The sequence below is a fragment of the Aplidium turbinatum genome, chromosome 9, assembly GCF_918807975.1.
Source record: "Aplidium turbinatum chromosome 9, kaAplTurb1.1, whole genome shotgun sequence".
Classification (NCBI taxonomy): Eukaryota; Metazoa; Chordata; class Ascidiacea; order Aplousobranchia; family Polyclinidae; genus Aplidium; species Aplidium turbinatum.
Window position 1 is genome coordinate 2,336,475 of NC_137480.1, and position 17,161 is coordinate 2,353,635.

Consider the following 17,161-nt stretch of genomic DNA (forward strand, 5'->3'; position numbering starts at 1 on the left):
AATATCGGGAGTAGAATCCACAGAAAAGCTGAAATATCCCGATTTTGTCACGTCAGCCACAATTGACTCTTTAACTTTTTTGGCCATGAGCTGAATCATCGCTTCGCAAATAGTTTTTGACAGATAAGAGGGATTTCCTGATCCTGAATTTCCATAGCCATTTATGTGAGCAAGTAAAAATGGATCAAATTTGGCCACTACTTCTAAAAGACCAAGATCGTTGCCGTTATTGGGAGATCCAAATCCTTCATTGTCCCCTCTAAAAGGCAAGCCTCGTTCTGTAAAAGTACAAACTACAGCGGTGTTTTTTTCCATGACATGCCACCAATACTGCTGTTCTGCTTTTATTTGCTCCTCCAGCTTTGAAGTAAGCTAAGCGTATATTCTCGCTTCTTTGTTAGGTAGGTTAACATGGCATTTGTGTGTTTTTCTGAGTTTTCATGAGCTTGGATAAGATAAGAGTTGTGCCGATTACAAACTACAAAGTACAAACTTCGAAACCGAATTTCGAGGCCCTTGGACGTTGAGGCCCTAGGCTTCAGCCTGCCAAGCCTATTGGTAAATCCGGCCCTGGCCCTGACGTAGACCCTTGAACTTGTCAACAGGGTTGACAAGATGACAATGAACTGCAATATCACTCACTTAAAGAAACGTTGAGAGGTTTGGAAAATGTAACCAATAACTCGATGTTCCGTTATGCCAGTCGTCAACTAATTGACAATAGAATTTTCAACCTACAAATGGCAACATGTAAAGAGACGATGAAACGTGCAAGACAATATTTAGCCGAGGAACGGGAACCGCGCGTCACGTCTCGAGGATTTGACTAGAAAGCTGCAGTGAGCTGCGACTATTTACGCAGCTTGCTGCACGACCAAAGTCCATTGTCTGCAGTGGCGCTATTGCACGATCGATTTCATGCAAATCTAATGCACATTGAATGCACTCGCTGTAGTAGTGTAGTAAGTACGTGGCTGTTATTTTCGAAAACGAAGAGAGCGCAGTGCAACCATACCTACCAGTAACTAGAGAGGCTACGGGCTGGCGTATTTGTAATCTTCAGATCGCTGCAGCAGATGAGGCTTAACCAACAAAAGCAACATTTAAATCAGCTGATTGCAGTCATGCGGCTCACACACTTATAGAAAATAAATCAAATAAACGTTTCACCGTGGCCATCTTGACATACAGGTTTAAGGATACTGAATAATCATTGCGATGGCGTTGGTTCATTTCCAGCCCTGTCATTGTTCTTTTTCTTCTTCTGTAATTGTTAAACAAAGTTCAAAGAAAGAGTGAGTTCTGTGGCAGAAGGGTCACAACAATGACTGCAGTCAGATGGTTTACAGAGAAAATTGCCCTTTGTTTAAAGCGTCTTTACTTGTTAATGCAACCTATCTGCTGCAGTTACCTGCAGATTACAAATACGCCTGCAGACATGGTACGCCAATGAGTTCATCAGCTGTTCAAATGCAAGCAAGAACTAGTGTCGGAAATATAAATTGGTACACAAGATGAATGGATAAATAATTAGCGTAGTATGTATTAAATAATGAATGTATTATAAATAAATAATAACCCACACAAATAGGAAAGAAACATCTTTATGTGGGGAATGCGGAATAGCCTACCTATTTGATCCAGGTATTTCTGAAACAGGTAATGCCTTGAATAAAATGTCAGGCAGAGGAAATAGATTTTGAGCTCTTCGACTTCAACATCAAACATGAAAAGCGTCCATCTTTATAGAGTTAGAAGATATTTTGATATGTTTTAGAAAATATCAAATAAAAATGTAACTTTTTGATTGATTTGTTTCACTTTCCTTTTAGCAGGTCCTTGCGACTCGAGTATTTCCTAGGTGTTTTTTTTTTATAAATTACCTTTTGTTCAAATAGTGATTTGCTTCATCAAGAATTGAAACACAGTGAGCGATGGAAGGATTTGTATCCGGATGCATCGCAGAGGTAAGGTCACGTGAGCAGCAGTTTCCATTCCTTGTGTTCATTAGAGTGAACGTTCACATTAGGGTTGTAAATGGGTGGAAAGTTTCCGGGAATTTTGGAAACTTTCCTGGAAACTTTCCGGGAATTTTGAAGGACCCGGAAATATTGGGAATTTTCATTTGGCATTTATTATGTTTAAAACATTTGTTAAATATTTCATCAATTAGAAAAAAATATCAAAAACCTATCTTAAGCATTTCTTATTTTCTTTAATTATTCTAAACACTAATTTGGTGTTAATTAAGAATGAGGCTTATTATGCATACTTTTTCAATATTTAAAAAAATACTGATCATATTTGGGAACACTCACACCAAGGTCCGCAATACGCTCGCAAATGAAAGGGTGGAAAAATTAGTATCAGTCAGGTCAAACTTGGCATTGTTTGAGCCCTGTGAAGACAAGTCAACTCAAATTGAAGTTGACTCTGAAGTCGGTGACGCTGCCAGAACAGTCATTAGTACGGTACATCACCTGAAGAAGCCGAGCAGGAGGAGATGCTAACCGGCAGCAACTAGAACAACGACTTTGTAACTGACTCAATATTGTTTTTTTTGTAAAAAACAGATTGGTGATGATTCATTTTTGGAGTTATTAAACTAAACCATGTGTTTGTATGTTCTTAAGTATTTTAGTTATACATGGTACTTTTATTTTAAACAGTATAAAGCCATTATTTTCCTGTTTCAACATCAAATTGAGATTGTTTTGAATGTTTCCGTAAATTCCCCAAAATTCCCGAAAATTCCCGTTAATTCCCAAAATTTCCATGGAAAGTTTCGGCTCTGAAAATTCCCGGGAATTTTGCAACCCTAGTTCACATCTATTTCCTTTATGAATATTGAATGGTCTCAGATGAGATCTACGCTCAGGCCCGGATTTAGGGGGGGGCAGAGGGGGCAGTTGCCCCGGCCCCCCCGACTTTTGAAGGGCCCCCCTACGTGGAAAAAATGTTATTTTGTGTTATTCTTTTGGCTTTTAAAGTTTCTGCAAAATGCTGTGCAGTAGTGGACTAATGCTACTGTAGACGTAGAGATGGTTTTTCGCGCCGTAGGCGCGAACAATTTTTTTGCATGGGGGCCCCCCGATCTAAAAGTGCTCCGGGCCCCCCATCAGCTAAATCCGGCCCTGTCTACGCTTTTATAAAAATAAATTTAAAATAAAAGATGTCATTCGAAAATACTTTTTTCACAGATTGGACCTGCAACTCTGGCTGGAATGGGGTTGATAGCGGTCACGTCGCTTATCTGGCTGTTTGGCCTGAGAAAGGAAAGAAAGCCCATCAAGTTGTTGGTGGATGTGATGGAGCAATCGGTGAAAGTCTGCCCAAACGTGAGTGAATGCTGTGAGTGTGTTCCCATTGAAGACACGTTTACTCCGGTGCTCTCATTGGCGGGTTTTGAACCAATTGGCGGGTAAACTGAACCCGTTGACTGCATTTCGACAGGAATGCTGCATTTCGATGGGAATGCTGCATTTCGATGGGAATGCTGCGTTTTAATGGGAATGCTGTAGTTCGATGGGAATGTTGTAGTTTTCATACAAAAGCAAAAGCGGGCTTACATATCTATCTAGTTTGGGTGTGGAAGGATTTGTCTTTTGGTCTGAGCCACAAGTTTCCAGGTTGTGTGCAACTGTGCATTGTTACGATTGTTTTGCTGTCTCTTGTTCTTGCACAGTGGTACTAGTATAACTAATATAGCTATCGAGCTATGCAGACAAGTCCTAGCCCAGTGGTTCCCAACCTTTTTTTTTTTATCTGGTGGACCCTTTTAGTCAATATTCAAATCTAAATCCCCCCCCTCCCCTACAAATTTATTTTGTTAAAAACTCGTTTACATTAATATTTTAATTTAAGTCTTGTAAGATAAACTAAACTCTCACTGGTAATAGGCTTTTTAGTCTGTAATATTCCTTTTCATATTAAAATAATTTAATTAATGAAGAACGTTGCTGAAAAGTATTTTATTCAAAGAAAAAGACCTGAGATACATGACCTGAGATCTGAGATACAAGACCTGAGATACATGAGATACAAAGACCAGCTGAAAGTCTCCCTCAACCATGCAAACATTGATCTGGATTCATGGGAAGAACTTGCCAGTAACAACAGATCACTCTGAAGAAAAAGAACAAGGGAAAGCACGAAAGCAAAATCAGGATACAAAAAGCCCATGAAAATCGAAACACTAGAAAAGAAGAGGTAAAACTACTACATCCCCCTACCCTCCATGCAATGTAATTTTTGCCCACGTCTTTTCCATCATAGATCGGGCCTCCAAAGCCACATATGACATCACCAATCACCATCCAAAGCCAAATTCGATTTGAAAACAAAACCAATGCTCGGACACGAGCTGGAGCCAACGACATTCAAAATATAAGAGTCAATGCATTTAACAGTCTGTGTGAAGCTTGTGATTTTTTTGTTTCGACAAGTCATGAAAGTCAGGGACGCTGGAAGCGGGGGGGAAGGGGGCGGATGCCCCTCCTGCCCTCAATTTTTCTGTGGATAGGGGGGCAGGGGGGGGCAATGGTGCCCTTTTAAGGTCATGTAAGCTACTGCACATTTTCAATACGATATAGCAATTGCAGCTATTAGCTTTTAACCTAATTATAATCTTTCATTTCTGCCTCAAAATAATATTCACGACACAAAATTCTGTATCACAGTAGGTAATTAGCCCACATCATCATATCATGACATGATGCCCTCCATTGCCATTGTTTTTTGTTTACCGGACCCTTGTATCATTACTCAATGAGCATTATTGCAGAACTTCTCTTAAAACTTTAAAAAAAAATTCTCCTTTCAGCAACAAAACTGCCCTTTTTTCATAATCCTGCCCCCCCAGTCAAAAGCCGTTCCGGTGCCCCTGATGAAAGTGGTGGAAGAGTATTGGAAAAGGCACAACGAATATCATTCTCCACGTCTAATCTGTTTCTCTGTATTGTTCTCATTTGCAAGAGTTAAAAACCTGATCCGCATAGATAAGTAGAAGGAAACAGAAGGATACTTCGAATAGCTTTCTCTGCCACTTTTGGGATAGGAATTACACATTAATGGCCAAAATCCAGCGATTGATTTTTTCTCTGAATAAGTCTCTTGCGCAAGAATCCGTTTTTAGTTCTAAAAATTCATTCTGCAATTTATCGAGAAGTTTTTCCATCAACAATGTGAATGAATTTCGCACTAAATTAAGCTCATTGTCATAAATTTCAGGAAAATATCGAATGAATTCCAGTTCTAATGCTGTGAGATGTTGCAAAATCAATTCTTTTTCTAACTCTGGAAAAACTTGTTCTTTGCAATCAACAACCAGCACCGATGATAATTCTTTAAATATGGTAACATGTTCAATTGTTCATTCTAACTTTTCTCTTTCAATCATCAAGCTTGCTAGTGAAAGCTTCTAAAGCATCTTTAAATGCTGAGCGGTACTGGCATCTGCTCCTGGAAGGACCACCCAAGCCAGGCTGGTCAAAAGGTAGAGGCCAGACAAAGCGTAGTCCCCGCGACCAGGACAGCAGAACCTTTTAGTGCCTTAAGACAATCTCCTAATGACAATGACATAAATCAATCACTCTCTTCCAACCTGCCTTGAGTCAGCATAGAAGCAGTACAGTTTCTAGATTCACATGGTATCAATGTCAATGGCTCATGGATACCGATAACCCATGTTGATGCGCAATCTGCTTCAATGGAGATGGCGATTGAATATATACCGTATATTGGTGTTTTTCCCTTGCATTTTCAGATCAAGTTTATTCAATGAACCAAACATATCAACCAAATAAGCAAGGAATCTAATCCATCTGTCATCATTCAGCAATGAAACAAATTCCAATTTTATTTAAAGGTCAAAAATTAATTTAAGCTCGCCTCTGAGCTCAAACACTTGCTTGGTTACGTTTCCTCTTGAAAGCCATCGAGTATTTAAATAAAAAAGAAGTAAGCGTACGTAATGGTTTGCAATTGCATCCATGTCAGTGCACAGTTACTTAAATAGTTCAGGAGTTAAGGGCTCCCGGTTAACGCTCTAAAGCTCTGGTCTAGGCCAACTTACTAGACTTAAACAGCTTTACAACCCTAAAACCAAATTCTCTTATAAAAATTGCAAAATCCTCCCCCAGTAGGGAATTCCCCCCGGTTGGGAACCACTGTCCTAGCCAAAGGAATGCTTGCACAAAAAACTTGAATTCAGATCAATCCATTGCAACAAAACTATCGATTAAGCAATTAATTAAAATTTTTATTGGATGAAACGTCATCCATTGTTACGGTATTTCACAAATAGGAAAAATAAATAGTTGCAAACTAATTATTTTTAAAAAGTGAATAAAAAAATAACAGTTAACCTCTCAAGTAGCCTACATGTAGCACCACACAGAGTGAAATTTACATGCCTTTTGACTCTTTTTTATTTCTTTAAAAGTAATGTCTAAAAAGACATTATTGACCGAAAAAGAATGTCTAAAAAGACATTATGAAAAGTAACTACGGACAAAGGCCAGTGTTTCGATCTTCCGATCTCTTCAGCGTAGTAAAAGTGAAAGTGGAAAGTTGTCTTGAAGCGTTGGTTGAGATGATGATTTGAAACTTGAGTGATTGTTGTGAGTCACATTGTTGTGTTGTTGTTGTGTTGTGTGTTGTGAGTCACATTGTCTCACAACAATCACTCAAGTTTCAAATCATCATCTCAACCAACGCTTGAGAGGTTAACTGTTATTTTTTTATTCACTTGTTGATTCATTCATATCAGTTTGTATCCTCTGTGGATCCTTCTCTAGTATCATGGGCCAATCCTATAGATGTTTGCTGGTACACCCCTTCATTTTCTTTGAATAATTATTTTTAGTTTGTGCGGATGAAAATTTTGCGAAATGAAAAAGGTGCGTACTGCGTACCGTTGTTTTAAAGGTTAAAAAGTACTGCAGTATTAGTAAGCAGCAACATAAGAGTAGGCTACCGTAAACGAACTTAACTTTAAGTATTTGAACGCGTATCTGTTTTATATGAAGCATATTCTCATGTCACACGTATGCGCGTATTTAACCATAGTCATTGTCAAAGAATGCACAGGTACGTTTCTGTCGTCTTTAATCTAAGGACAACCAACTTGAATTTGCTAAACGAACTAGGGCTAAGTAATCTAGCGGCACAGCCAAAACATAAATTAGCACAAAAGTGCAGAAAATTGTAAATACTAGGCTATTGCAGCGTAAATTGCATCATCCAGCCGACCAGAATAAATCACCAATTTTTAATGCGGTCGCCGGCCGGATGCATAGTTGCATACACCAATTTTGAATGTTGTCGCGGGCCGCACAAAAGCTACACGCGGGCTGGATCCGGGTCGCGGGCAGTAGGTTGCCCAGCCTCGATTTAAATGATTGCTGATTTTGCTTGGAGCTTGGACATACATACAAAAATTGTTCACCTGCCGCATAAAACCAACACGAGGTCCTTAAAAATTTTTAACTTTATTGACTTTTGCGGGCCCTACAGTAATGAAACAGTAATGAGTTCCTCAACTGTAGAATCGTCACTAAAGAAATTGAGTACGGTTTGCAATGACAAAATTAATGGATGCTTTATATTTTAAAACAATTACAAGAGCAATTTTGTGAAGTATACAGCAAACAAATGTCATTTTTTGAATGTTTATTTTGGCATCTATGTTGATACCAAAATTCCTCTCTGTGGTCAAGTTTGGTTGGATCTGGTACCTCCAGTGGCGTACGCAGGGGGGGCCATTGGGCCATGCCCCCCCCTAAAAATGTTTTAGTAGTTAACGACGTAGATTAAGGCATTCAATTTGTTTTGCATTGCTCTGTCAAAGCAATTACTGTAACAATGTTGTTTTATAGACTAAGCCAATACGAAATGCATGGCCCAATCCACATACCCCACCCCAGGTATGCCAATGTAGCATAGTGTTCTGTAAGCCTATTACAGTGATTAGTGAGAGAGAAATGGATATAGTCTAAACTAAAACCATACTGGGATATCATGAAGACATCTGGGATATCAATGGCTAGTGGCGTAGCCAAGGGGGGTGGTTACAACCCCACTTGGCACGCGTGTGACGTCACGATATTGAGAATGATGCTTTCAGTCTCTTTATGCTTGGGAATGATGCTTTCAGTCTAAAAAAACTAGCCTAATTTTAAACAAAACTGCATTAAAAGAACGAGTTTTGCCAATACCAAACATTCAAACATCTCAGCCAGGAATTAACAACAAGAAAACATAGAGACTTAGCTTTATTTCCGAAAAATGCCGAAGAAAACATGATCTTATTCTTTTGCTATGCCACCTGACAGCACCATTTTACAGGAATATTTATACCCACATTTTTGTTGAAAATGCTCTCAGAATGCACCAAATTCAAAGTAATTTTTTAAAATTTTCTGGGGGAGGCCCCCCACCGCTGGCTGTCGTCTTAACCGAAAACGCCGTCGGGCTTCGCCAGCCGATCGTCAAAAAACCCCTTTCAAAATTCCTGGCTACGCTACTCTCAATGCCCCCCCCCCCCTCTTGAGAAAATCCTGCGTACGCCACTGGGTACCTCCACAACGTGACTTCAAAACAGTCCGGTAAATGAACATTCTTTGTTGAAGTATGAGTATGCTTTTTTTGATATTTTTGTAGTAGTGCCGTTTTTGTCTGAGAAGTTGCCACAGTTACCTGAATTCCAGATGGAGCGATGGTTGTTCCTTTTGCTAAACTGTTTATTGCGTTGAGAGGGTTATTTAAAGATTTCTGATTAGAAGCATGGTTATTTTGTGATGTCATAGTTGTAGTTTTTTATCAGGAAATTTTTTTCAAATCTGGAAACTGAGAGTTCACAGCGACTGGACAAGGGACATAGTTATGCTGAGGTTGTGGACCTGAGTTTAGCTGATGAGGATTTAAAGTTGTCCACTGTAGTGGTAAAATATTGACCTTATTTCAGCTTACTTTTGTACCTACCTTATAAATAATTTCGTTCAAGTAAGCTGCATTTCGAAGAAGATACAGTATTTTAGATAAAAAGCAGCTACCATGTTAAATGCGGATATGTGAGGGCGTATGTTTTTAGCCTAATAGTGCAATTCGTTTTTTAGATTACTGAGTCCAAGAAATTTATCGTTACCGTACAAAGTATTATCGAGACTTTCAAGTGCTTTCTAAATTTAGTGTCATGTGGTCTCACTGGTCAATTTTTGTCACTTATTGATCTGTTGCCTTGCAAATATTCTGAAAACGCGATAGATGTTGTCCAAGTAAACTGAATTTGTTGACTTCTGATAAATGCTACGGCCTACGGCACCTTGAAAGTTAGATGACAATATTTTACTAATCCACAATTGTTGAGATTCAGCCTGAGGCATGAACATTTGGCATCTATAGGCTACGTACTACAAAACCAAGTCAATGGGTTGCTAGCGCAGCTACCGCACTGTTGAACTACCAAGCGCAAAAAGAACTTTTTATTCGAAGGGCGATTATTTAAATTTACGGTTGATTTAAAAAAAGGCTATTAAAACTTTACAGTATCGTCTGCAGTGAAGTTTTAGCCAGTGAATTCAGTCATTCTTGGTATATTGGCCTGTCAGCAGTGACTATTTTTGACCTTGTTCCTACAGCTGTCAACCACTCAGTTGAATAGCTGCGGCCGCCGGCCAGTCTTATCGGAGTTGACTACCAGTATGCGTTTATATTTTGATACGATCGTTACGGCCGTAATGCTGCACCGGCGTGGCGGTGTTCGTTGCTATGGTGATCACCCAGTCTTGTACGGATGAATTGAAATTTTACATGTTCGCTTTTCTTTAGTTGCTTTCATGGTACCATGCAGTTGCGTTGACAGGGAGTACTTTTGAATTTTAGGGGCCCAAACCTTTCCAGAAGGCCAAGAATATTAAAGAAAACGTTATATCAACTATTGTCACAGTGTATTTGAAGTGGTGTCTTGCTTTTAGGGCCTGGGAATATCATTGGTAATGGAGCGTCCCTCAAGATGTCAAAAGACACTTGCTGTGTTCAGGGAGCTTGTCCACAATGTCCAGTCTTGTTCCTATCCTGTCTGACAGACTTCAAACCATCACTAAATTGTTTAGTTTTTATTCCTGTTTTTTTTTTCTAGCAGACTAAAATTAAAATTAGATTTTTACATAGAACACCAAAGTAGAATGCAGAATTTAAGTTACAGCCATCCGGATGGGATTTAACGTAACACTGAACTGAAGAAACGAAAGTGTGTTGCCGTTCCTTTGGGAAGGCGCCTTTCCGCAGGTGAAGACACCAACAAAAATTAAGCGAGGCGCGTGCACACAACAAGTTATGCCTAGACGTGAGCGCAACAAGTTTGACTCAGCGCGTAAGGCGAATGAGCCTCAGGAACAGGTAGGCTACCTGGCCCAAATCAGCCTCCCAGCGGGCCTATCTGCATCATACTCTTTTATTACAACCACTTGAAAGAAAACCTTAGCTTTTAACGCAACTTTATTGTTATATGACCATCGCTTATGTGTCGCAAGTTTTTGCACCAAAACACTTTAAAATAACACTTTATATTAACACTTTAAATTAACACTTTAAAACCACAAAAGCCTCAATTAAGACGTCCAAATGGAAACCAAGCAGATTGATTTATAACGCGCATTTTAAAACGTCCGTCCGCTAAACGGCGCTCGTAAACAACTCAAGAATCATCAACAGAAATTGGCGCTAAGTTCCCAGTTTGAAGTTGTACTCTCGAAAATATTACGAAGTCGACGCCACACGCTAAAAGCGAACTGAAGCAGATAGAATAGTTTGCGGCTGCTCGCAACTTCGCTTAGCTCGACAAAATGGAGCATGAAGTTGTCCACACTAGACGAGTTGAACCTGTGCAGAAGGTTTGGTAGAAGTGGCAGTCTGCTGCAAGACAGCACGCGGAAGTACCTTGGCTTCTGAGAAAGAAGGCGGGCTCAAGTGTTGGTATTTGGTAGAATTTGATTTTGCAATATAATCAATTAGATGGTTACTTCATCGATTAGATGCCAGTTACGTGTCACGTTATGCTGTAGAACCCTCCAGAACTTTATAGACTTACAATTATACTACCACCTTAAAATAAAAGCTACTTTTCATCTGCTGCTGTTATAGAACGGATGTACGCAAATCAATGTTGGCCTTATGACGTGGATACTATTTAGCGCTATTGTTTCAAAGCTATGTAAATTTTTAAGTTAGTGAATAATGTTTTAAGTGCCAATGATTGGCGGAATAGCAAGCTGTTAGGCTACTCCAGCATTGCATGATGGCTAGATCATTTCCTGTTAAAAAAACTTCGTGTTTACCTATTTATTTAAAGTGACGTATTCTTCACTTTTAGAACTCTCACAATTGTGTCATCACGCTTCAACTGCTGTCGTCGATGTCACAATAGATTTAAAGATGACGTTTTTGTGCGATGTAATGCCAGTGTAAACATAGCGTTGAAGCTGGAAGAAGTAAATTGTAAGCGTGTCAGCCTTCCAATGCAGATGTGATATACATTAGTTTCTTTCGCAGTGCTTGTTACTGACAAAACAAGTTGTTAATTTTTGAACTCTACAAATGTTTTTTTATTTACATACTATGCAATAGTTAGTTAATAAGGTTAGCGTCCATAACAGGGCAGCCTTCAAAAAGCGTGAACCGGAAAGGAATGTTCAAACATAGCAGCCACCATGCAGTAAAATAGTTGTATGCATGATTTCGTGGTATGCTTGCGTTGAGGAAACATTTGCTCTTGTTTTTCGATTGGTAAAGCGCTTCCATCATTGTCAATTTTTTGCTAAATTTCTTAGTGATTTAATTTTTGTGCTCTCAGGTTTGATTTTCGACTTGAGTTTTTGCGTTGCAGAGCAACAACCAAAAGGTTTTAAAAACTTTCAGATTGGGAATCGAAGCATCGCTTTCACTTATAGCCTACATAGCCTAGTAGCCTGGCTGGGAAGGTTGATTTAGTTAGAGGATGTTTGTATTAAGGTGCAGGAAAGTCTTCAGTCGGCTTCATTCATACGCGCCGACTTCCGGGGGGCGGCGTCCCCGTAAATTTATGGTCGAGGGGCAAAAAATGGCTACCGTGTATACTCAAGCAGGCCTCGAAATTTGTACTTTTTTCCGGCGGTCAAGCATGTCCTACCAGACTGGCCCTTTCAGCGGACATTTAATATCTCAACCGGACATATTTTTTGCATGTAGATTTTGCGCAAAATCACAATACAGTATAGTGTAGTCGTGTTTGTAGAAGAAGATTTTCTACAACAGAATAACTCTGCAATGTCCGCAGCAGTGGCCGAGTGGTTAGCGCGTTGGGCTCGCAGTCGAGAGCCTGCATGTTCGACTCCTGCCACCCGCACTTGCTGTTGTTTCTCTGGGCAAGAAACTTTACGATAATTGCCTCTACCCAGTGATCGATTTCGAGTAATGGGTAGTACCAAATTTAAGTCATAAGTAGAGTAGACAACCGGAAACAGACATTGCCGTCGGCTGCAGCGTGGGTCAGGTGTACGTCGGAAGGCGTACACCGATGCATAGCGCTCAAGTCCGATTTCCCGCAATGCAGGATAAAGATATGACAAACAAACAAACAATGGTTGATGGCTTAATTAACCGACCCTGAAGTATACTGGAGCAGATTGCTTGCAAATAAATCAGTGCGTTAATGACAGTCGTGTAACGACGCAATAAACACAATCGAAAACAACAATCCAAATTTCTTTATTACAAAAACAACTACAATCACTTATTCCGTGGTTTTCGCGTAATCGTTGTGCCAAGCGATTAGGCTACTGCCGGCGCGGGTCGCAAATCTCTAGCTCAGGACCGTCCAGACAAATGCGCATCAGTGACTCAATATCAATAGTGTTAGCCCTCAATAGTGTTAGTGTTAACTAACTAACACAATAGTGTTAGTCTAACACGCTCCCTTCCGTGCAGAAATTCTTTTTCTATCAGTATCAGCGTGAATAAGGTCGCCACATTCGCCTAAGCACGTGCGGAACCCAGCTGAGACTTGCTTCTCTGTGACGTTTCTTTTTAACAAACGATCAATGTAACGCAATAATCCTCATTGTTAAAATTAGAATACATGATATCCTACCGAAAAGTTCAGACAACTTTATTTCAAGGCCACATTGCAAGGTGTTGAAATGATGTAAAAATGGCTACTTTTGCCATCAGCTCGTTAACCACGCCACCCTAATGTGATATTTAAAGCAATTGCCTGTACTATTATTGTTTCAGCTCCGTATTTGTTCACGTTAAACAAACAATCGTAGCAATTCAAATTTGAAATATCTTTTAGCTGCATTAGCTCTATTTTTGTCAAGAATTTTGCGGCGGTCATTTATGACCGACCAATGAGTCGGCTTCGGCAGACATTCGAGGTCATTCCGGAGGTCATGTCCGCCATGACCGCCGGAATTTCGAGGCCTGCTCAAGTATAGATCGATCTCAAGACAACTAAGTAAGTTTAATCAAAGACAATTTTAATTGAGTAAAATAGCGTTATGGTGATGGCGTCATCACCTTTCTCGCCCCCCCAAGGTTTTTTGAAAAGTTGGCGCCTATGGCTTCAGTGCTTGTGGTGACTTGGAATTAACCGAACGCCATTAGTTTTACCTTATTAGGAAGCAATTAGCCCATTGAAGGCTTCTTTAAAAACAATCACATGCTGCACGGCAATTGCATGCGCAGACGTACATGATAAGAATTTAACAAACATAAGTCTGTTTTGAATCTGTTTCATAGATCAAGTGATGTGTCTTTCAATCTACCTTTGCTATAGCCTACAATCCTACTTTTCTTTTCGATCTTTAAAATTTTGTGATCCTACGCTGCATGTAACCTACTGCTCTTAGCAACAACTTCTAACATATCGTGGGTAGCTAGCCTGTTTATTTTAGTTTTAATACTGTTTCCTTTTGTAAATCTCACCTCGGTTGCATTAGTAAGGGTCTGCTACTATTCGGTGAGTTCCTAACTCCTAACCCCTAACCCTGAAACGGCAATGATAATCAGGCTACGGTACCGGATAATTTAAAAAAAAATTCAAAAAATCACCGAATAGGGAATCGGACTCACCGAAACGGGCCATTCCGCATTAGTAAAGTAGTTTGATTATAGAGATGAAGACTTGCTTTTCTCTGAGAGTACGCCTTTTTCTTTTCTGAATTGTGAAATGTTCCACAGCCTCTAAAAAGGTCTAAATGCTCGTGATGTCACGAACAAATTGATAATTTTTCCCCACCTCCGCATGATTTGCATTGATCACATTGCATGTGTTGGGTTTATTGTAACGCAACAGAACCAGGCTGCGAAACCGTGCTCACGTGCTGTGATAACGGCCGATGATATTTCGAAATTACAACTTTCTTAATTTTAGGAAGAGACTATTGATTGGTTTAGTTTTCTGGTGGGCTTGTAGCCCCACCAGTCCTACTAACCGATATGTTTTTCTACTAACAGAACGCGACATTTGTAAAATGACAAATTTAGTTTTATGGACTAGAACTAGGTCCCTCCGCTTATGAGTTTGTTAAATTCTGAAGCTAGACTTTGAGATTTGCAGTCCTTAGCCACTATTTAAATCTCAATGTTAGTCGAATGTACTAGTAATGAAGTTGATTGCACAAAGCATTAGAGAATTTTGTGTCGATAAATGGTACTTGGCACAGATCTTCGAGTCATAGTTGAACTGTCCTTGTTAGATTGGAAAATATTTGCAAGAGAAATTAAGATTGACCTCAGTGGGATTCTTGTCCTTAACATGTCTTTGATTCTGTAGTTACCACTTTTTTGGGCTAATTGCTAAGGAAATGTTGCATTAAGCTTTTTTGTGACCTTCATCATGGCTGAACCATCGAATCCACATTTCAACCAGGCCTTGAAGACACACGACTTTCTGAACAATCAATCCACCACGGATAAAGTAAGTCGGTGTAGTCAGCGTGACGAGGCTGTAACATGAACTGTTTCAACGTTAATTACTACTGAATCCCTAGCAGAGAAGGTTTTTGTAGTATGGCCTCACTCAACATCATCTGTGTTTGGTCTTGGTGAATGCAGTCACGGTTTTATTGTAGCACTAAGCTGCTGCAATTCCACATGTGATGACTTGAAGTGATATCATGAAGTCTGTGTGCCTGGTTTCATGACACTCAGCAGCTCAATCTATTCCTGCAATAGATTTGATTTTTTTTTTAATGCTTGGGAAAATTGAACAACAAGTCGGCTCTCGACAGCTTACAAAATACAGCTCAATTGAAGCGTTCGCCAAGAATTTAATGCCGTTCTATATTTAGCCAAGAACGATTATTTTAAAAATTATTTAACAAACGTTTTTAACTGACAATACTCGTTGCTATTAGACATTATTACTTTCAAATGTCACTTTACTGCAAAGACTGCAATGTCTTGCATTGCATTCCCTTACACTTTGTGGAGGAAGCAAAATGCTGTTTCTTAGAAATAATTATCTCAGTTACATTCGCGTTTTAGTTGGTTTTGTGCTAAGCCTGGCATTTATGACGAAGCTAAGCAAAAAGCTGGTTCGTAAATAGCAATTACGTGACGTGGATTATTTGTCAATTGTCATGGTGTGATTTGTCGAATATTCTGACCAGTCCACAGCATAGTTGTGTTCATAGACACCTTAAATAGAAGGACTAGTATCTGCTATGCTCGGTATTTGGAACTTGGGTGTTAAATCCAAACTTGGGTGGGTGTATCCAAAATGTGGTATAAATCATTCATAAAACTTTGTTTTCGATGTCTGTTATAGGGTTTTGAGGGGCAAGGATTCCATTTTTCACACTTGTTTTTCTCTAAAATGTTAATGAAAGGTCTTCTGAAGCTTATTTGTTGCAAAAATATTACAATTTTGGCAAAAATAGGTGTTTTTTTTACTTAAGTCAATGGAACAAGAATTTAAATCAACATTCAGTAAAAGTGATTAGTTAAAACGGCAAAAATTATTAAACAGCAAGATTTAAAACAGCAAATTGGTGCGTGGTATATCAATGACAGCCTAGGCTATATCAAAGCAGATGATTAGCCTATAGGCTACTCGATAAAGTTATTCGTCAGACTCTGTTAGAAATTTAATGCCATATTTTCTTTAAAAAAACAGTATGGCAGCATATTATTGGCCTACTTAAGTAGTAAGTTTTTCTCTTCTTCTCAAACAACCAAGTCGCTTTTCTTTGTCGCTTTTGTCCAGAACAAATTTTTTCAAAAGAATATTGGACATCGTCATGCAAGCTGCTTTAATTCTAGCCATTGGGCTATTGGTATGTGCTAAAATTTGGCTTGCGTGTGTTCGACAGCAGTGAAAGTTCCACTTCTCAAACATGTGATGTGCTGAATAAACAAAATGAACTGTTGAAAGTTTGGGTATCGTCAGTCCACCCCGATTTAAATTCTGGAGGAATGCTGAATCAATTGCATCATCGTTGACATTTTCATTTTCCACTCCAGACAAATAAGATCGAAATTTGTGTTCTAAATATCCAGCCAGAAAAACAATCTTGTGTTTGATAGAGCTATTGGAAGCAATGAGTTCTTGAGTGTCAGCAATATCCAGAAAATCACCATCAAGATGAATGTTAGCATCACATGCAACATCACCAGACTCTTGTGGGGTACAATCATATTTCAAAAGAGCATGAAGGTTCTTGGTTTCAGCAGCTGCCTTGATGTCTACAGTATCAATGTAGAAATTACCGCCACTACGTTGTCTGGCTTGTCCAAAGAAGTTTTCTAGGACTTCATCAGCAAACACACCAGGTAGAACATAACTGAAATTATACTCCGTCAGCAATAGCTGTGCAGCCTGAATGTTGGTTCTTGTTGACACAACAAATGCATCTGCAGTTGTTTTTGTGAGTTTTTTTTATTCGACCATGACCACTTGTCCAGGCGCAAGAGGACACCACGTCACAAATTTCGCAAAGCTTCTTGAAACTAGTGCAGTCCTTTGTCCACGGCTGACGACAATCATCCCGCATGTTAACAGCTGAATAGCGATCCTTAACATTCATCATGTGGAACCAGTCAGTGATGAGCTCCACGAAAATGATAGTGTCATCACTAATATCGAGTCTATTCTTCAACGTGGAAAGAGCAGCCACAGTCT

At 39.4% G+C, this 17,161-nt stretch overlaps 1 protein-coding gene and 1 pseudogene across 3 annotated transcripts in view; one reads left to right on the forward strand and one right to left on the reverse strand.

Annotated features, from left to right (window-relative positions):
• Positions 1–1,830: 1,830 nt before the first annotated feature.
• The window catches only part of LOC145777243 (long-chain-fatty-acid--CoA ligase 1-like), a 35,124-nt gene continuing 19,793 nt past the window's right edge, over positions 1,831–17,161 (forward strand). Inside the window, exons 1-2 of one of the 3 annotated variants that reach the window (XM_082588571.1) lie at positions 1,831–1,967; positions 3,201–3,338. In XM_082588571.1, coding sequence (XP_082444697.1) covers positions 1,935–1,967; positions 3,201–3,338 — 171 coding nt within the window. In that variant the 5' untranslated portion in view covers positions 1,831–1,934. Of the gene's footprint in view, positions 1,968–3,200; positions 3,339–8,859; positions 8,943–14,667; positions 14,957–17,161 lie in introns of those variants that run through there. The other 2 variants (XM_082588573.1, XM_082588572.1) reach the window with 2 other exon arrangements.
• LOC145777026 (uncharacterized) lies at positions 16,181–17,069 on the reverse strand (annotated as a pseudogene).